At 41.6% G+C, this 20,537-nt stretch overlaps 3 protein-coding genes across 4 annotated transcripts in view; 1 reads left to right on the top strand and 2 right to left on the bottom strand.

The window, feature by feature from the left end:
- The first annotated feature begins 2,440 nt into the window (after positions 1–2,440).
- The window catches only part of aux (cyclin-G-associated kinase), a 51,644-nt gene continuing 33,547 nt past the window's right edge, over positions 2,441–20,537 (top strand). Inside the window, exon 1 of the mRNA XM_086978676.1 lies at positions 2,441–2,525. Coding sequence (XP_086834802.1) covers positions 2,456–2,525 — 70 coding nt within the window. The 5' untranslated portion in view covers positions 2,441–2,455. The remainder of the gene's footprint in view (positions 2,526–20,537) is intronic.
- LOC111245002 (mediator of RNA polymerase II transcription subunit 14-like) lies at positions 3,081–10,156 on the bottom strand. 2 transcript variants are annotated; one of them, XM_086978669.1, is made up of 4 exons: positions 10,022–10,156; positions 7,962–8,682; positions 6,607–7,558; positions 3,081–6,275 (listed from the first exon to the last, which is right to left on the bottom strand). In XM_086978669.1, exons 2-4 carry the CDS (start codon positions 8,679–8,681, stop codon positions 3,604–3,606), a joined length of 4,344 nt encoding a protein of 1,447 aa, XP_086834795.1. In that variant the 5' UTR covers position 8,682; positions 10,022–10,156; the 3' UTR covers positions 3,081–3,603. The 2 variants fall into 2 exon arrangements, with proteins under 2 accessions (XP_086834795.1, XP_022648416.1); XM_022792681.2 differs by having other exon boundaries at positions 9,664–10,133.
- On the bottom strand, positions 11,974–19,765 carry LOC111245179 (mediator of RNA polymerase II transcription subunit 14-like). Its single transcript, XM_022793155.2, has 4 exons — positions 19,567–19,765; positions 16,801–17,521; positions 15,485–16,436; positions 11,974–15,181 (listed from the first exon to the last, which is right to left on the bottom strand). The coding sequence occupies exons 1-4, from the start codon at positions 19,620–19,622 to the stop codon at positions 12,507–12,509; spliced, it is 4,404 nt and encodes a 1,467-aa protein (XP_022648890.1). The 5' UTR covers positions 19,623–19,765; the 3' UTR covers positions 11,974–12,506.

The following is a 20,537-nucleotide window of genomic DNA, read 5'->3' as shown; positions in this document are numbered from 1 at the left end:
TAATGATGACCTCGTGCAGTAAATAAATACGTAAGCATTTGGCTAAAAAATACGTTCTACTTGCAAAAAACGTGAGCGCTATTTCGCAGTTATATACAGAAAATACCGAAATATCACATTAGCTAAGAATAAATGTGAGCAGCGTGAAAGCCCTGTTAAGCGGTTTTAATAACGAAGTTCGTGAATTTCATGTCGAAACTAGGCGAATTCATAACCAGGTCGTGTTCTAGCTACAGCCGCAGCTAGAAAATGTTGAGTGCCTTCAGTAGGGCACGTATATGGTGCCAACAAAGCGGCCACTTGCTATCGCGCGTTGGACATCCTGAAGCAGAATTCTGATGAACACAGTCCTTCGGGGGTGCCGCTGCTGTTAACTTCCGGAGGTATCTGAAAGCAAAGTCTGTAGGATAGAGAGAGCTTACCCAGAAAGAAATGCTTTAGCAATGACACTCGTTTCATGTAGAAGTTATCGAAGATTGTTTCATTCTGTGTTTCTAAAAAGGTTGGGCATTCATCTGAACAACATAACATTAAAGGTAATACGCTGTGCGAAACAACGATTTTGTATAAAACAGTCGTTCTATAGTGTAGGTTCTACAAACTAATATCATTTATCAGTTTAAAAATTATACATTAGGAATGAAAAGCTATATGTGAATGAAATAAAGGGTTATAATAATTTAACAACTCATTGGTGCCTTCCGATGGCAGTCGAACTAATCTGTTGTAATTTGATGGTAGCGATATGATGGCGGATGAGCGAGATAAAAACAAAGTAGAGAAGCTTAGTAAGGTGCCAGCTAAGTTCGTAAGCAATTAAAGGGAAATAATATTGGGTGAAACGAGGATTGGAAGATATGGCCGCGGAAGGCAAGGTCCAATTTCATTACGACAGCTCCATAACGGTTTCCCATGTTCATCACCGTTGCACCTTGAATCTGCGTGCGCACCGAAGCGAAGAGCAGCAGTTATTCGCCACCATTAATAATGGGACGTTTGAGTGTCATGCTTAAATGACAGGCCAAGGTGTGTGAAAAGCCCTGTTTTGAGTGCATCGGTGAAGGTTAGATAACAAGGCGCCAACAGGCGCAAACTATTTTAAAATGAAATGCCATGGTCTCGGCGTCGCACCAGTACTTTTTGCTAAACGAGTGTGGGCTCTAACATGAAGTACAAGCAAATTGTCGCAGAATCTTAAACACTGCCATCGACAGCGCCAAAGCCTTTGCCTGTCAAAAGACGGATCCAACGAAGTAAGTTTTTTGCAGCGCTCACGGTACATGTGCTGAGTGAGGAGAAGCCAGCTTATTCTTTAGCTTCTCGACATACCAGAGATATGACATTGTTGTTCTGTACATCACACTAAAGTGCACTTCTATATGTTTGCGATAAAGACGGTTTTGACCAGGTATATTCTGTAGCAGTCAGTTTTTTTTATTTATTTAGCTTAATGCCAATGGTGAAGCTCAAACCAGCAATCACCCGCAAGCAAGTTCCCGCGTCAAAGCTATAGTATATCACTATTATATTTTATGTATACCGCGGTATGTTGTAGCAGTATTGCGACACTATCACTTATAGTTTGATCTTTTACGAACTAATGCAGCAAGCCGTTACTTCTTTAACGAAAATAATAACGTATGTCTGTTGTCCAGAATCATCAAAAGCATTTTTTGCGACAATTGTTCATGTGCCTTTGATAATATAAATCAATTATGAGCGTTGCCAAAAAAGGAAATTTGGTGGCCTTGCATTATCTCAGGATTAAAGATTCCAATGTTTGAATACCTGAAGTACTATTACCTCAGAAAACATAACTGCGGCAACCCAAGCTTGACCGCAGACAAGTTAAAAGAATTATGTAATGGTCTGACTTCGTCCCAGACACTGCTTCCTAAAAACGAAATTGTCACCGACATTGCTGGCGATGTACATATGTAAATATATAAAATTTATGTCGAAACCTGATGAGCTTGATGAGCTTATGTTGAAGCTGATGAGTTGTCTATTGTCATACGTTGTTACACTGTTAGTGGCCATATGTTTTTGGTACGTTATACAGTGATTCTAGCGACAGTTTGCTCTAATTTCTATTTCTATATAAGAAAGTTTTTTCGTATATAGACCTGCCTGTATTGTAGCGAACTTTGCTGTTGAGAAAAATACCAGAACAGTCTTTCAATCCAGATGGTCAGAAAACTATACATTGATTGCCAGCTGACACCTCCTCCTCAAGGTAAGGAATTGGAGGTTTGTCACAATTGTTATTAGATCGAACTATAAGCACACTTTTGACCGCATCTGTTAATAGCTTTCGAAGTTGTTACATAGCACTACTACTTTATTTTTGACATCTTGCACGCGTAGAAGTAAAGGATAGGAGGTTGTGCAGTTATCACAAAATATGAGACGTCGGTCAAAATGAACATGTCAGTGGTGGCTAACATGAGGCAACATGCCTAGTTTTAGGTTATTATTGAAACACATTCTACAGAAAATCAGCTTGGTGTTAATCCGGAAAAAAGGTAAAACATCTATGTTAAAAGTTACTAATAGAACTATCAGGTCTTCAGCGACTGCTTTGCAGGATATATATGTAAAGCTTACCGTATTTTGCGTACTTTTGGCGTTCTTAGAAGTTTGAAGCCTTTCTACGTGTACGCAACTAACGTATCAACTCCACCCATACCTTTTCAACCCTTATCGAGTCATAAAATCGTTGGAATCTTTGTAGATCATGTCACAAGGTACCTCCTGCAATTTTCCAATCCAATATGCTGTATTTGTTGTTTGCAAAACTGAGTAACTGTTACTTCTAACCAACCTGCTTCGCTAGTACAGGGTATTGGTATTATTTAGTGTTGTTTTGATTTTTAACTTTCCATTCATATATATCTCTAACTTCGTAAAGAAAAGTATTTTCTATTTATTAATGCTCATTTGTTTTAGTTTAGTATAATCCAATAGTACACAAAACGTGTAGTAGTGACCAGCTGGCTAATCTACCTTTGTAAAAGAGGCACAGTTTTGTTCTTTGAAGCATATATATAATAGTTAGGCAAATAGAAAATACAACAAAGTGTGCTTCGTTAGTAATTTATCAATTCATTTTTCTTGTATACATTTTTTTCTTACGAAGAGGAGTTATATTCACACAAAGAAGGAAGAACACCGTGAACACAAAAACGACAAAGTTTGCCGAGCAAATAACGAGCACTCCGATCCTTTCGCATCATGCACGAGCTACATATACTTATGTAGCTGAGTTCCTTTAAAGTTCAATCGAAACCGGGGCAAACCAGCCACTTCTTCTTACACAGAATCTATCGATAATTTTGTGATACTCTTATTACTGAGAATCGACCTTCGTAATCCGAGCAGTTATTCTCACTTCTATTTATTTTGATATGCTGTCATACTATGACATTAGTATTTCATTTAATCTTTTTTATTGCCAGTGTGAATCACTGAGCAATCCATTATATATGTGAACTAATATGAACAAAGTGTGCGGCTTGTTGTACATATGGACCTGTAACCACTTTGATCCGGCAATACAGTTTTAATTATTATTCTTTATTAACCTTAGCTGTTACACATCCGCTAACTAACAATGAGCTGCGTAAGCACGTCACGTATTGAGGCGAAAATAGTGCATTCACCATTGTTCTGATATTCAGGGCCTTGTCTGAGAATTTGCGCTATTATATTCATTGCTTGAAGAGTCTGTCCACTCAATTCTCCATTGCTTCGACGATTAGCAATGCTTATTGAATTCATCTGAAAATCGTATACTAACGGTACAACTATTGTCGGTTGACCCGGTAAACTTATTTGGCCGCTTGGAGGGTCGCTCTGAGAACGTGTCGGCGACAACTGCATAAAAAAGAGCATCTTATTACTCTGGATTACCATTGAAGTCATGCCAGGCGGAACGATTTGCGGCACGGCTGGTGGAATTGTGAGACATAGTTGGAAGTTCCAGCGGAACATTGGCGTTTGTGGAGGACATAACTCAAGTCTCATGAGCTGAATGAAGTCGCGAAGAATTCGCTGCGTGCAGCCCATCAACCGATAGAATGATATAAACGCGTTAGGCTTGTAGGGAATGGATGCAACTTTCGCGTCGAAGTAGCGTTCCACAACTTGAATTTCATCAACTGTAAATAGCTGTTCTTTGTTGGGATCAACAGGTGAGATTTTCACGTGTAGCGATTGCATTGTTGCTGGATTCAGGGACACCCGATAGACAAGGGGCTCGAGCCGGAATGTCACAATGCCAGAGTCGGGAATTAACCCTATTGGTGCTCTTCCCTGTGCGGTTTCTACGTGACGTTGAATGAAGTTGCGCATGAATGCACAACCTAGGAAACGCTCTATCGGTGAAAGGCCTGGTGCAGTAGGAGTACATAACTGATCTAGCTTCTCATGTGTAAGTACAATCGGCATAGCTGCTGCCCAATTTCCTGGATGTGGGGGTGCCATGCGGGACATCACAGGTGGTTGGCGCACCTCAACACTCGGCGGCTGTGCAGGTGATGGTCCCCCCGGCGACGGTTGAAATGGTCGTGGTGACGGACGAGGTGGAGCCGGGGATGATGGCCATGTATTGGCAGGGGAAGCAGACAACAATGGGAATGCTGGTGAGGTGGGATCGTTTGCAGCAGTGGCTGTGGCAAAACTCTGTTGCGAGGGCGGCTGCTGTGCGGGTGACGGTGACGGTGATGTCATATGTGGTGAATTTACGGGGTATGGCGATGATGGTGGAGGCGCCAGTGGACTACTGGGCGGTATGTTGGACGGAGTATGTACAAAGGACGGATTGGGCGAGGCGGTATAATTTGAGTGCAGCATTGACGGATGAGGCGAAGCAGGGGTATGTGGATTCGATGGAGGTGTCATTGGATGGTGCTGTGGGAAACGAAGGGCGTTGTCTGTAGTTGCTGAGCGATTACTCGCAGGCGAGCTGGCAGCGCCTTTTGCCTGTGATGGAGATAAAAATGCGTCGACACTTTCTAATGCCAACGGTGAAACGGGGTTGTCCGGATCGTGAGGCGCCTCGCATCCGCCCGTAAATTTGCCCAGGAAGGCCCGCAGTCCCGGTATCGGCACAAACTCCTCGACGTGCCGGCCCTTGTCGAAATGGCTGAACGCACCGTCACGGATGATAACGCACCCGTCGCCCTTGCGACACTGCACCTCCAGGCAATAATTCCCCCGGTAAATCAGCTTGAAGCAAGTCGATGATTGGGGGATAATCACGAAGGTTTGGACAGGGACCGTTGGCCGCGAGTTTATGACACCCAGCTGCGGAGTCGATGGTAGACGTGAAAGTGACAACAGTGGCCGGTACGTATCTCGAAGGGCTTGTAGCAACTGGATGACACTTTCATGCTGGTTGAAATCATATGATAATTGATGTGCGATAGTGGCATGCGGATTTGTCGCGCTAGCCGATGGGCCCACTACGCCAAAAACGAGTTGAAAACGCCGCTCGACTGCCCGCCACGAAATGGTAACCGTATCGTTTTTTTCAGGTCCGTATGCCAGTGTTAACCTTGTGTAAGTATATGATCGTACCTCAGACATCTCGAGTAATGCGGCATGCTTCGGTTTCTTCATATCACTTGCGTACCTTGCCACTACTCCATAGAGTTTGCACACAACAGCCCAATCAGCCAACCATTCGTCAACAACGGCCGCCATATTATTCTGGGAAAAATCGTACATAAAATAGACAGGTCTGGTGGCACCTCGTTCGCGAACGTTGCTTGTAGTTAACGGGCAGTCGTGAAAAACCAGCTCGCATAGCCACGCCTTAATACCCTTGACCTGAAGACGAAAGGTACAACTTAAAAGGGAATGACGAAGCTCCTCAGCAACCTCCTCCGACAGTCCATTTTCTTTGGTTGGCGGCATTTGTACGATGTTCACGCAAAAATTCGTTTGAGCACCTTCTATCTGCAAACCTCGATGACAGATGCCTCGCGATTCTAGTTCGCGAGTGAGAGAACAAAACGGTAAGCGATCATCGCAGAAGGCTACAATATGTGCGACATCGCTGAAAAAATAACCTGAGTACCTCGGCTTCTTCATTAAAACAGTCTTCTCCTGTGAATTCAAAGGTCGCTTAAGTGCATTTGATGAACTGTTATGAATCGAACTCGACAAGCCTATAACTGAAGTTGATGACGTCATGATATCTACATCAGTGCACGGACCGTGTACGATTGAATGGGCGTCCAGTTCGTAGAAGCTACTCAGACGATTGTCACCTGTAATGGAGCCAAAATAGTGACGACCTTAGCATCTTGAAAATAAAAATCAATGTAATATAAAAACAATAAAAGTTAAAATAACCACTCTTAATAAGTGTTTTTTTTCTTATCCAGTTGTTTCGTCAGCGGAAACCCATTTTTGGGGTACACCTATTAAACCAAGCATGAACACTGATTTGAAGCTAATTTGATCTCGATATATCACTACTGCAAACTTCAAACGCACCAAAGAAATTTTTTTATTCTATTCAGTATAGGCTTTTTATTATTTTATTAAATTATTATTATATTGGGGGTGTAAGAGAACGTATTCTTGTTAATAACTCACTTGTGACGCTCATGAGGTAATAGTGGAACTCAATGCTATCTGACGGTTTCTCGGCTTGGAGGTCGATGATGACGTAGTAGTGGGCATGTTTGCAAAGTTTGACGAACAGCGAGTACTTGCCCAGTAGATTGATACGGTGCTCCTCCGGTGCCTGTACAAAGGGGTTTGTGTCCATGGCCAGAACTGGTAAATGTTGTACGGTTTTTTTGCACCGCTTTAACGTCATCCAAAATTTAAGACTGAGGATCGCTGAAGTTAGGCGAGCTCTAAGTGCAGGTTGCGCCTCCTTAACAAGGTTGTTGATAGTGTCCTGCAATTCGGTAACCATAGGCGGCTCGTACTGTGGCACAAACGCCATTATATACCCGGTATGTGTGTCCACAGTTAGAACAAGATGCTCTGACGAAGGACAGGGATGCACTACAGGTAATTGCAACAACGGTGGACTTCCCGAAAGGGTGCATTCAACATCTGCTGGCAGCAATTCCTTCAGATAAGTGTCCTTCAAATAAGCGAGCTTTTGACGTGATCGAATGTGTATCGTTTGAATGAGCAATTTCTCGATCGAAAGGAACTCTGATCGAATACACGGTTCGACCCAAACCTGCTCCGCTTTTTCGGTAATTTCCGGCGAGTGCGACACCTGCAAAGGCTTACACGGCTGCTCTGCGTCAACATGCACCATGAGTACGAACGGCCGGTGGTCGAGCAAAGAGATATGCTCACGCCAGAAATGTAACCGGAGGGAGCTACCTGGCACGTACTCTTCAATACGAACGGAATCACCTAATCGTTCGCGACACAGACGCAAAATTTGTGAATGTAACACTTCGAGTTGCAAACTGAGGCAGAAGAAATGAAGACATTCAAATAGTTCGTGGAGTGGTTTCGAATGATCCACTAGGCGTGACTGCACCAGCTGATGGATATAGTTTACTTGCAAAGGATGAACCTGCGACAGTAAAAATATACCCACAAAAATAGTATTAGTAGAATTTATGTACACTCGAGCAGTGTTGACAGTTTGAATACTCCTTTTAAGGAAACATTATAATAGCATCCTGGCTAGTTAAGTCCTAGTACCAAGGTTCCTTGGTACCTTTGCTACGTAGCGCCGCGTAGTGACATTAAGTCAAATAATTTCAAGAGCTCCTGAAGTACTGTTTTGTAATATCTATTCATGCTCTTTATTATCTTTGTCCTTCTGGAGGTTGTGTAGCTTTACTGTTGTACGGCCGGTTTCGAATCAGCAGCCAATCTACCGCTTAAGCCACCGCCTAGTCAGAGAGCTCTGAAGTTAAACTAAAAAATACTTTAACTCTTATCAAGTGTACACATGTATTGGAAAGTCATACCAATGCTCGACAATCACCGGTGTCCTTATCTTCGACGAGGATGTTGATAGACAGTAGCCTCCACGGCACTTGCGGTCCGTCCCCCATCAGTGTTAGGCTAACTTCAAACTCGTTGTCAACACGAAATATGACGCGTCCGCGTTTAATATCTAATGAGCTCATTTGCGTAGGAAGCTCTGAAGAAACGAGGCGATACTGAATAATACGATTGAGACGTTCAAGCGTTGAGCGCTTGTCTTCTGTAGAGATCGGATCGGGTGGCACAATTTTGTCACGTATACATGTTGGCAAACGCGAGTACGTCCCTGTAGTCAAGATCTCGGCAGCGCATGGAATATGGAAACTAGGTAATCGTGCCTGTACGAGGGTATCTCTGGCAAGCAGTGCAAACATGTCTGCGGCCTCAATGAACAGCAGACTCTGCTTGTCTAAAAAATTGACCATGGATGCGCATTTCTCCACTTTTCCTGCACTGGCTGCCCATTTCACTAATGCTAGAAGACGCACAAAAAGCTGTCGCGTTGTGTTTGTAAAAGTCGTAATCTCGATTTTACGTTCCATATCCGATTTGCGGGGTAGCAGTTCTGCTAACACAGTCAATTCGTGGTAGGTCTTCTGCAGAACGAAATCGATCAGTCGACCGAGAGGAATGGTTGCTGGACCCCCAGCGCCGCTCGGCGGCGCACCTCCCCCACCTGCCATTGCTATTGCCTTATCCATCCTAGAAAAATATATCAAGTGATTAGGTTTAGCATTACGGTGGGGCTCTTTCTATATGAATATAGGTTAGCTATCTTCGGTAACTATTCAAATGTTAGTTTTTTTTTTATTTACTTATATTATATTTAAACAGTTACCAGACTTGAATTGAGAGTTTGAATCATAAATTACTGGCAATAAGCACATCTTGAAGTTACCTATTCGTGATAAAAACGATCCCACGGTAAAACGACTACCACCACCTATTCTTACTGGCTTAATTTAAAAACCAATTTTTCTTTCTCAGAAGCGTTCCTTTTCTGAATTTGTCATTGGTAATGCCATAAACAATTGTTCGACAAATTTAGCAGACTAAGCACTTTTGGGCCCACAATGGACACCTTAAAACCGTACGTCGGTCCTATTCTAGTAAACGGTTGAACGTGCTCCCTATGCCGTTCGAAAGTTTTAAACAATAACTGTCGTAGGCTGGGAGACTAAAATGTGCTCGAGTAGCATATGTTGCTTAAAAATGCTCAGCTTCACTTATTTAACACTTTTTTTAATTGATAATAAAAATGGAATGATTCTTCCGATTTTCGCGTGTAAACTTAGTTTGAGGACGGCATGCCTGAAAAAACAGCCTTTAGAATATAAATTATCTTTATGAAAAATAATCTTCTATTATGCAGACTAGACTTCATTGCTAAATTGCCTGTTTAATATTATGGGTCACCCACTCATTAAACTAAGGTCCCCGTGCTGTTCGTTCGATTCAAATGTTATTTTAAGCTAAAACTGATAGGAAAGGCTAGTGGATTTGTCCACTCGCCGTCATAATGGCGTATCATAAATACAAATATGCTAAAACATTCAAGTTCACTCTTAGAGAATTAAACTCCGTAATAGGTGGTCATTGATATTAGCTATATATAGGAATACAATATATTATAATCCCTACTCCACAATCTATTATAGGCTGAGCAGGTTTCTGTAAACGTACAAGTGTGCGCCAAATTCTAACAGTAGAATATGCGCGTGCCGCGCTTGTAGAGTCTTCTGGTGTAAGGACCAAGGCCAATTTCTCTGTGTGAAGAAGTCGGTCGTCTTCGACTAGTCATACGGTGTATCCATTTCTTACAAATTGCAGTGTACTTTTTGTGTATCTAAACAGATTCTCCGTCAAGACACTGACTTCAGTATCGTTAGTTAGACGGTTCTGAGCATTTTGCATATCTGGTAACATAACGTTCTGTGCCACTTTTTCACACTGACTCATCTGTAATACGTCGCACCTGAACTACACACAGCACTACACTATAGAAAAAAACTAGGCAGTCATTTTGGGCGAAGACGCTCACCAACGCTTAACATCGTATCCGACCGCCAACAGAACGCCATTTTAAGACTCATAACAACAACAATAACTTTGACTGTATAACCAACAAAGGTAGCCTCTAGCCGTAGCAGCAACAGAGTCTACAGACAATATTGCTCGCATGTGTTCGTCTGGCGCTGCAAGAACGGACTTAACCCAGCAGACAAACATCTGCCATGGCGCCATATTTGAGCAAAAGTAATTAGTGCCTTGTAACTTGTGATGTAAAGTGTTGCTCTTCTTGTCTGATTATCTTTATTTAAATATTAAGCCAAAGACTTGTATTATGAGCATTTTAAATCTAAGCTTAGTACTTTGCTAACTTAAACTTCTGTGGTTTAAGGTACGGTTGAAGTGCAGTCCGATTACCTTCTAGTTATCGTTATAGTAAGTTAATAAGACTTAAATCAGTAGGATACGATGAAAACTAACTAACGAAACCAACTCATGTTTCTTTATATAAATATCAAAAAACTGAAAAAATACGAGCCAAAAAGACACAAATACAATTAAAAAACAGATAAATCAGAACAATGGGTCTTTTATTCATTAAAAAGCTTCTGGAACAAGCCGTGCTGGGCACTTGAGTGGAGTAAGAGGCAGGGCATGTTAATAACAAAGTAATATAGCTATCAATTTCCATCAAATCTTTTATTTTTGTTTTCTGTCGCTTTAAAACGGATAGGTTTATATAACCGGTCTTTAGATAAAGATCGTTAGTAAAAAGACACATGTATCGCTATATATATGTCCACATGTTTATTTACAACGAGTGGCACCTTTCAATTCACAAGCCGCAAGAGATTCAGCAGCTGTCTACATTCTTACATTTAAAATTTTTTGACTAAACCGTATAATCGCTTGTGATACTTGTGTTGTGTGTGTGATGCTTGTGACGCTTAACTTGTTTTTATGCTATATAAGATTGTCCAACTATAACGACGCGTATCAAAATTATTTATTAAAAACAAAATTGTCCAAATACTCTTCCAGATAGTACAGGTTACTTTCGTACACTGCTGTATCCCAACCAAGTAGCTGAAGCTGTTCGAATAATATAATTAGACAGTGTCGATTAGAATATAACATTAATAATAATACCTATTGTTGATATTACAGAAATATTTTATGCTTAAATGGGATTATAGTAATCGCAAAAATAACACACTTTATCATTAGCACCATCTCGTGCGAGATGGCGCTGGTAACAGAACATTAAATAGAAGTGACCCTAAATCTGAACGTGCTCATAGGCTGTTACTGGCAACGGTTGTTGTCGTTAATAACATCATTTTTATCGTACTCAGATGAATATTTTTTTTTTTATTATTGTTCACCATAGTAATTTTTGAAATTCCAATTTCATTACAGCGCAAAACGAGAGTAAGCTGAACTTAATACTTGCAAGTTTTTTTTGTAATATTTTGTGTACTTAAGATATATTACTTTTCTAAAGCACCGTTACCGGTAGGTTTTTATTTAAAAATATACAACCTTCTCGAACTGAGCACTTACCAGTCTTCACCCCCAGTTTCCATAGGATACCTTTATTCATGATCTGGGTACAATTACTGTGCCCTATAAGGTACTTGAAACACATCCTAGAAATGTTATAAAAGGCGAGCCGAAGGACTATGTACGTTTTACGACGCTTTAATTTTGAGAAGTTAGACTCGAAATAGAAACTGTTTAGTATATACGTATTTCTAGTGATTATGCATGCGAATATTGTTTGGAAATCAGGATCAAAGAAGAACTAATGCCAATGAATAAGATTCGAAGTAACTACCGTACATCTTATTTTGAACCTAGTAATATCTATGCATAACTGCAGTTTTACTATAGCGGGATTTAAGGATAGCGGTAAAGTAAGAAAGAAGTCTCTTTTAGAAATAACTTTAAATACTAAAATGTTAAATTAAAAACACACGAATATAAAGGCGCCATTAACCTGGCTTACCGAGCTGACTACATATCAGAAGTCGTTCGTCAGTAATATATTACTCCATTTTTACTATTGAATTTACATCTGTTTGTAATGTTGAATTTTACGCTTCACTTCTATCAGGACTGAGCTCTATTTACAAGGGTAAAGCCTAATTCTCTGAATAATACAGTGATATTTATTACCTAGCAACTGTCTAGGGTTTTACGCGTTATATATATGCAGCATGTTTCTTTGTACAATAAACTTAAAGAGAAGGGCAAAAGACTCCATTTGGCTGACCTATCTACATGTAGGAACATAATGCCAGGGGAAAACAAATTCTTAAGAGGCCTGCATACAATTTGGCAGTGCTTTTGTTCAAAAATGATATTTATGTTTTTGTTCGCCGTATGCGCTGCAATGTTCCGACACCATTAATTAACTTGGCCGCTGTTCACTTCCTATTAATATATGTGTAAGCAACCTTTTACAGTTCCACCATTTTACTTGCCGTACATTAGCGGTAAAACGCATGTATCACCTAACTAATAACTAGTTGAGTAAGCACGTCACGTATTGAAGTAAAAATGGTACATTCGCCATTGTTCTGATATTCAGGGCCTTGACGTAAAATCTGGTTTATGATATTCATTGCTTGAAGGGTCTGCCCGCTTAATTCACCGTTGCTACGACGATCGGCAGCAATGGTTATCGAATTTGTCTGGAAGTCGTAAACCAACGGTATAACAAGTAATGGCTGACCTGGTAGATTAATTTGGCCATTTGAAGAGTCGTTTTGCGGTCCTGCAGGCGACAACTGCATGAAAAAAAGCATCTTGTTACGCACTATTAACATCGAAGTCATGCCAGGAGGTGCAATCTGCGGCACAGCCGGTGGAATCGTCAGACATAATTGGAAGTTCCAGCGGAACATTGGAGTTTGTGGAGGACATAATTCGAGTCTCATAAGTTGGATGAAGTCACGAAGGACCCGCTGTGTGCAGCTCATTAACCGATAGAATGATATAAACGCGTTAGGTTTGTAGGGAATGGACGCCACTTTTGCGTCGAAGTAACGTTCCACAACTTGAATTTCATCCACAGTAAACAGCTGTTCCTTATTGGGATCTATTGGTGAGATTTTGACATGTAACGCCTGCATTGTTGACGGATTAAGAGACACCCGATAGACAAGAGGGTCGAGCCGGAATGTAACGATGCCAGAATCTGGAATCAAGCCAGTTACCGTTCTTCCCTGTGCGCTTTCTTCGTACCGTTGAATAAAGTTACGCATGAATGCACAACCTAAAAAGCGCTCTACAGGTGAAGGCCCTGGCGAAGTAAAGCTGCAGAGCTGATCGAGTTTCTCATGCGTAAGTACAATCGGCATAGCTGCTACCCAGTTTCCTGGATGCGGGGATGCCACGCGAGACATTATAGGTGGCTGACGCACCTCCACACTCGGTGGCTGTGCAGGCGACGGTCCCCCTGGCGATGGTTGAAATGGTCGTGGTGAAGGACGAGGTGGAGCCGGGGAGGATGGCCATGCGTTGGCAGGCGAAGCAGACAACAGTGGGAATGCCGGTGAAGTGGGATCGTTGGCAGCAGCGGCTGTGGCAAAACTTTGTTGCGAGGGTGGCTGCTGTGCAGGTGACGGTGACGGTGATGTCATATGTGGTGAGTTAACGGGGTATGGCGATGACGGTGGAGGCGCCAACGGACTACTAGGCGGTACGTTTGACGGAGTGTGTACAAAAGACGAATTAGGTGAGGCGGTATAATTCGAATGCAGCATCGACGGATGAGGCGAAGCAGGGGTATGTGGATTCGATGGTGGTGTCATTGGATGGTGTTGTGGGAAACGAAGGGCATTGTCTGCAGTTGCCGAACGATTACTTGCAGGCGAGCTGGCGGCGCCCTTTGCCTGTGATGGAGAGAGAAACGCGTCGACACTTTCTAGTTCCACCGGTGAAACAGGATTCTCGGTATCCTGTGGTGCCTCACATCCGCCCGTGAATTTGCCCAGAAAATCCCGCAAGTCCGGTATCGGCACAAACTCCTCGACGTGCCGGCCCTTGTCGAAATGGCTGAACGCACCGTCACGAATTATAACGCAACCGTCATCCTTGCGACACTGCACCTCCAGGCAATAATTCCCCCGATAAATCAGCTTGAAGCAAGTCGATGACTGGGGGATAATTACGAAGGTTTGGACAGGGACGGTCGGCCGCGAGTTTATCACACCCAGTTGCGGAGTCGATGGTAGACGTGAAAGTGACAACAGTGGCCGGTACGTATCTCGAAGGGCTTGTACCAACTGGATGACACTTTCATGCTGGTTGAAATCATATGATAATTGATGTGCGATAGTGGCGTGCGGATTCGTCGCGCTAACTGATGGGCCCACTACTCCAAAAACAAGTTGGAAACGACGCTCCACTGTCGACCATGAGATAGTGACCGTATCATTCTTTTCCGATCCGTACGCTAATGTCAGTCTCGTGTAAGTATATGATCGTACCTCAAACATCTCGAGTAATGGTGCATGCTTCGGTTTCTTCATGTCACTTACGTACCTTGCCACTACCCCATAAAGTTTGCACACGACAGCCCAATCAGCTAACCATCCTTCAACGACGGCCGCCGTATTATTCTGGGAAAAATCGTACATGAAATAGACGGGCCTTGTGGCACCTCGTTCGCGTACGTTGCTTGTAGTTAACGGGCAGTCGTGAAAAACCAGTTTGCATAGCCATGCCTTAATACCTTTAACCTGAAGGCGAAAAGTACAACTTAGAAGGGAATGACGAAGCTCCCCAGCAACCTCCTCTGACAGCCCATTATCTCTGGTTAGTGGCATTTGTACGACGTTGACGCAAAAGTTCGTTTGAGCACCTTCTATCTGCAAACCTCGATGACTGATGCCCCGCGATTCCAATTCGCGAGTGAGCGAACAAAATGGTAAGCGATCATCGCAGAAGGCCACAATATGAGCGATATCGCTAAAAAAATAATCTGAACACTTTGGCTTCTTCGTTAAAACCGGTTTCTCCTGAGAGCTCGAAGGCCGCTTAAGTGCATTCGATGAACTGCTATGAATCGAACTTGACAAGCCTATAACTGAAGTTGACGACGTAAGGATATCAACATCAGTGCATGGACCGTGTACGATTGAATGGGCGTCCAGTTCGTAAAAGCTGCTCAGACGATTGTCGCCTGCAATGATACCGCGATAACAACGATCTTAGTGTTTCAAAAATAAAAGGTAAAGATATTAGAAAATATTAAAACAGCTAAACGTATTTTATGCTACTTCAGCTAAAACCCCCTTTTGAGGAGACAGACCTGTCAAGCTAGTAATGAATATTCAAACTAACTATGAATCATGAAAGATTATTACTACAAACTTAAAATGCAACAGAAATGTCAATTTTCTTTATCCTATCCACACTAAGCTTTTTATTTTTAGTATATTGTTAGTACATATAAGAGAACGTATATATTCATGTAATAACTCACTTGTGATGCTCATGAGGTAATAACGGAATTCAATGTTATCTGAAGGTCTCTCAGCTTGGAGGTCTATGATGACGTAGTAGTGGGCATGTTTGCAAAGTTTGACAAACAACGAGTACTTGCTTAGTTGATTGATACGGTGCTCTTCCGGTGCCTGCACAAACGGATTCGTGTCCATGGCAAGAACGGGTAAATGTTGCACGGTTTTTTTGCATCGCTTCAACGTCATCCAAAATTTAAGGCTGAGGGTTGCCGAAGCTAGGCGAGCTCTCAGTGCAGGTTGCGCCCCCTTAACAAGGTTATTGATAGTGTCCTGCAATTCCGTCACCATAGGCGGCTCATATTGTGGCACGAATGCCATGATATATCCAGTGTGTGTGTCCACAGTTAAAACAAGATGTTCCGACGACGAACATGGATGTACCACAGGCAATTGCAACAGCGGTGGACTTCCAGAGAGGGTGCATTCAACACCTACCGGCAGCAATTCCTTCAGATAAGTTTCCTTCAAATAGGCGAGCTTTTGACGTGATCGAATGTGTATCGTTTGAATGAGCAGTTTCTCGATCGAAAGGAACTCTGATCGAATACACGGTTCGACCCAAATCTGCTCCGCTTTTTCAGTAATTTCCGGCGAGTGCGACACCTGCAAAGGCTTACAGGGCTGCTCTGCGTCAACATGCACCATCAGTACGAATGGCCGGTGGTCGAGCAAAGAGATATGCTCACGCCAGAAATGTAACCGGAGGGAACTGCCTGGGACGTACTCTTCAATACGAACGGAATCACCCAATCGTTCGCGGCACAGGCGTAAAATTTGGGAATGTACTACTTCGAGTTGCAAACTGAGGCAAAAGAAATGAAGACATTCAAATAGTTCGTGTAGCGGCTTCGGATGATCTACGAGGCGCGACTGGATCAGCTGGTGGATATAGTTGATTTGCAAAGGATGAACCTGCGATATTAAAAATATAAGCACAAAAATAGTATTAGTATAATCTACATAGATTAAATGATTGTATTAGTTGAAAGGTTAATATCTTTCAAGAAAACTATAACAACACCCTGGCTTGTATACACCGCTTGTATATATAAAGTCAAATAAGCTTAGCGACCTTAAAGTAAAGTGGATTATAATACTACTACTCATATTTTCTTGCGCTGTGTACCCTTGGAGATGCGTTACTTTAATACTGCACTGCGGATGTTGAATCAGCGGCCCCTAACATTGCTTAAATAGATACCGGTCTAAAATTGATCCAAACGAGCACTTTAAGTCGCATTGAAGGTTATTGAATATATATACAGGAAAGTCATACCAATGCTCGACAATCGCCAGTGTCCTTATCTTCGACGAGGATATTAATGGATAGTAGTCTCCATGGCACCTGCGGCCCGTCCCCCATCAGCGTTAGGCTAACTTCAAACTCGTTGTCAACACGAAATATGACGCGTCCGCGTTTAATATTTATTGAGCTCATCTGCGGAGGAAGCTCTGAAGAAACGAGGCGATACTGAATAATACGATTGAGATGTTTAAGTGTGGAACGCTTGTCTTCTGTAGAGATCGGGTCAGGGGGCACAATTTTATCGCGTATACACGTCGGCAAACGCGAGTACGTCCCTGTAGTCAAGATCTCGGCAGCGCACGGAATATGGAAACTAGGTAATCGTGCTTGTACGAGGGTATCTCTGGCAAGCAGCGCAAACATGTCTGCGGCCTCAATGAACAATAAACTTTGCTTGTCCAAAAAATTTACCATGGATGCGCATTTCTCCACCTTTCCTGCGCTGGCCGCCCATTTCACTAATGCTAGAAGACGCACGAAGAGCTGTCGCGTTGTGTTCGTAAAAGTCGTAATCTCGATTTTACGTTCCATATCCGATTTGCGGGGTAGAAGTTCAGCTAACACGGTCAATTCGTGGTAGGTCTGCTGCAAAACGAAATCAATTAATCGACCGAGAGGAATAGTGGCAGGCCCCCCTGCACCGGTTTGTGGAACACTTCCTCCACCCGCCATGCCTATTGCCTTGTTCGTCCTGAAAAGGCATCAATATAGTTGACTATTAATGACTAACAACAATTATGTTGTTAGTAATTGTTTAAACCTAGGAAACATAGGTACGAGAGCATAGTATTTAAAACTTAATTTGTCAAAATTTACATCAAGCAATGCCGTTAGACATTCCATCACACGGCTGCCTCTTAGCGCGAAACGAAGTGTGTTTGTGCCCGGATCCGAACCTAAACCACCCTGTGTCCCTAAAATTAGGCTATTTTGACCAGATTTACTCATTTAATATCATTCTGATTACCCACGAAGCTGTCATAGGGAAGGTATTAAATACATTGGGACGCTCACACCGATACAAAAAAAATTGTTCTAAACTGTGGGTGACTATAAAAGCTATATGTCACATCTACCCAAGATTCCCAGAGTGGCTACATAATACGTCAGAATGCACCATGCCCCAGAATATTTCAATGTATTTCATCTCCGTATACAAACATTATTTTAGCTACATTGTATGCCAATGATTAAATCAAAAATGAAACGTCTATTCAACTTTTCTATGACTATGGCCATTCTATGCATTTCATGTGATACTCAAAACAGATTGTTTAATTAAGACATTATTGTAACTTGAGCTAAACTTTTTTATGAAGAAACACCTTGGTACCTATAACCAAATACCACGTAAACCTAAAGAACTGATCAGGTTTGTCTTTGCTAGCAGTACTGTAAAAGTGCGGCAATGCTATGCAGTTGTAAGGGTGACAGTGATACATCTGCATATGTTATATCACTACTTCAAATAGACGCACATAACAACAGGATGCCGCTGTAAAGGTCATGTTAATAAGCCAAAAAGTATTATTTAGGAAACACTTTCCAACATTCGGTAATAGCCCCTAATGGCTCTGTCTCGTACGAAAATACTGAGCTGACTTAATGGTTACATATGTCGAGTTCATCAAGAGCTTTCCTGATACGGTTGCCGAGAGCCATGAGGGAGTATCCCATAGTAAATATTTTCGGTTTTACATCCGGTACTGTCGTTAGGCATGGCCTTAGATAGCTGGCCCCAGCGCGAAACGAAATCTGCCGGGGGCCGATGGGGATAGCTATCAAAGCTTTGCTACACTACCATAATCCACCTGGACGGCTCACGATCTGCCTGAATGGTATTGATATATCAGACCGAACACATTCCTTTTATGGCTAATTTATTTACTGCTTATAGCTTTTAAAATACTGAGAACAACAAAGCAAAATATATCCGAAATTATGTATGTATAATGTTAAATCTTCGGTAGTACGGGGAATAGTTGGTTAGCAGTGTTGGTTATGGCGGTTCCTTCGTTAGTACCAAATCAACATAGCAACTTACGTAAGGATACAAAGCTAGAGAATCCTTTCATTTACAAAACATTACAAAATATTGCAAAATACAAAACATAAATGTATCTAAATACACATGGGAATGTATTTAGAAAATACGATACAATAAGTAACGTTTTAAAAAGGGGCAAGTATGAATGCATAGAGAAACAAACATACTAAGAATGTCTACAACGTTCGTTGGACAAATAATCAAAATTAATAATAATGAACTAGATTAATACTCTACTTCGTTACGCTCGCTAAAAATAGATTTACAAATAAGAAAGTAACTGTTAACAAAAATGGACACTGAAATTAATCATTTCTGCGCCCTCCTTTCGACTTCTCCTTAACTTCTACCTAAAAACATAGTCTGCATCGATTTTTATAAAAGAATTTGCACTAGGGCGAACTTGAGTTCTAATAATCGTCTTTACGTCATAAATGTTCATGGTGAGAATTAGATATTTGTACTAGGTAGTGCCGAGTAGGTGTGACTTAAGTTGTATCTATCTTTACATTTTACCAAAATATAATTCACACATCTTAAATAAATAAACGGTTCTTGTTGCACGTATTATTGCACATAATATAAATATACAACGACAAAGAAACCGCGAGTTCATTAGGCAATAAACAATGGATACCCCATTAACTCTCTTTCTATGTAGTTACTAATATTTTTTACCATGAACTCACCTGGAACACGCCGGAATTGAGTTGTACAGCACACTGCGCCCAAGCGGTGCGATCATTTTGAACAACAATGCGCTGTACTGATTAGCATCTTATCCAACCAAGAATTAAAAGCCATCTTGCAAAACGGAAACATCAACTCTGGTGCGAACAAGTTCAGTCAAATACATGTACTGCCTCCATGTGTTCGTCTGTTTGTGTGAGGGAGAATTTTTCTTACCATCAGACCGTCAGCTACGATGGCGCCATATTTAAATGATCCGTCTTTTTAGAACCGCATTTATAATCAGCACGGAGCTTGCTCAGAGACAGAATAAATTAACATCTGTATAGTAGTAGTGTGCAACAGTTACATGCGGTCGAACATGTCAAATAGAAAGATAAATGCTTGACGCATTTAGCATGTATACAACAAAGGGCCAGTGAAAACCTTGTCATCGTGTACAGCATTCACTCAAATAATTTAGTCATCAAGATCCTAAAACATACAGTTAACGCTTGCATTTACTACCAGATACAGAATGTTCTACAGTAAGACCAAACACAAGAAATTTAAGTCCTTCATAAGTGCTTTTAAACACAGTCATTTACTTTACGTACTAAAACTTTAAAGAAATAATAAATTGAACCATTCTCTATATACACTCGAAAAAGTAAAGTCTATTATTAGATTATAGTACAAGGGTACATAGATTGAATGACTGATTGGACTCTCCTATAATAGTCCCTGCTCCTTCGTGTACTCACTTCTTGTTCTGTTTTACTACTCTATCGTTCCTCACCGGAACACTGGACAAACAGTAAATACTGGAAGTATTTCTCTTTTCTTTAATGTTTTTAAAGGCAAGGGTTTTTTTGTCAGTTATCTCGATTGTTGAACATCACAAATTAATAGCAAGCATACGGTAACTGACTTCAAAAATTTTTGGCTCGACGATGGTGCATGAACTCATTTATCAAAGACTGTGTTGCAC

Source organism: Varroa destructor, unplaced genomic scaffold (assembly GCF_002443255.2).
Source record: "Varroa destructor unplaced genomic scaffold, Vdes_3.0 BEIS01000002.1, whole genome shotgun sequence".
In the NCBI taxonomy this organism is placed as follows: Eukaryota; Metazoa; Arthropoda; class Arachnida; order Mesostigmata; family Varroidae; genus Varroa; species Varroa destructor.
Note: the sequence above shows the minus strand (reverse complement) of the source record. Positions and strands in the feature narration are given on the sequence as shown.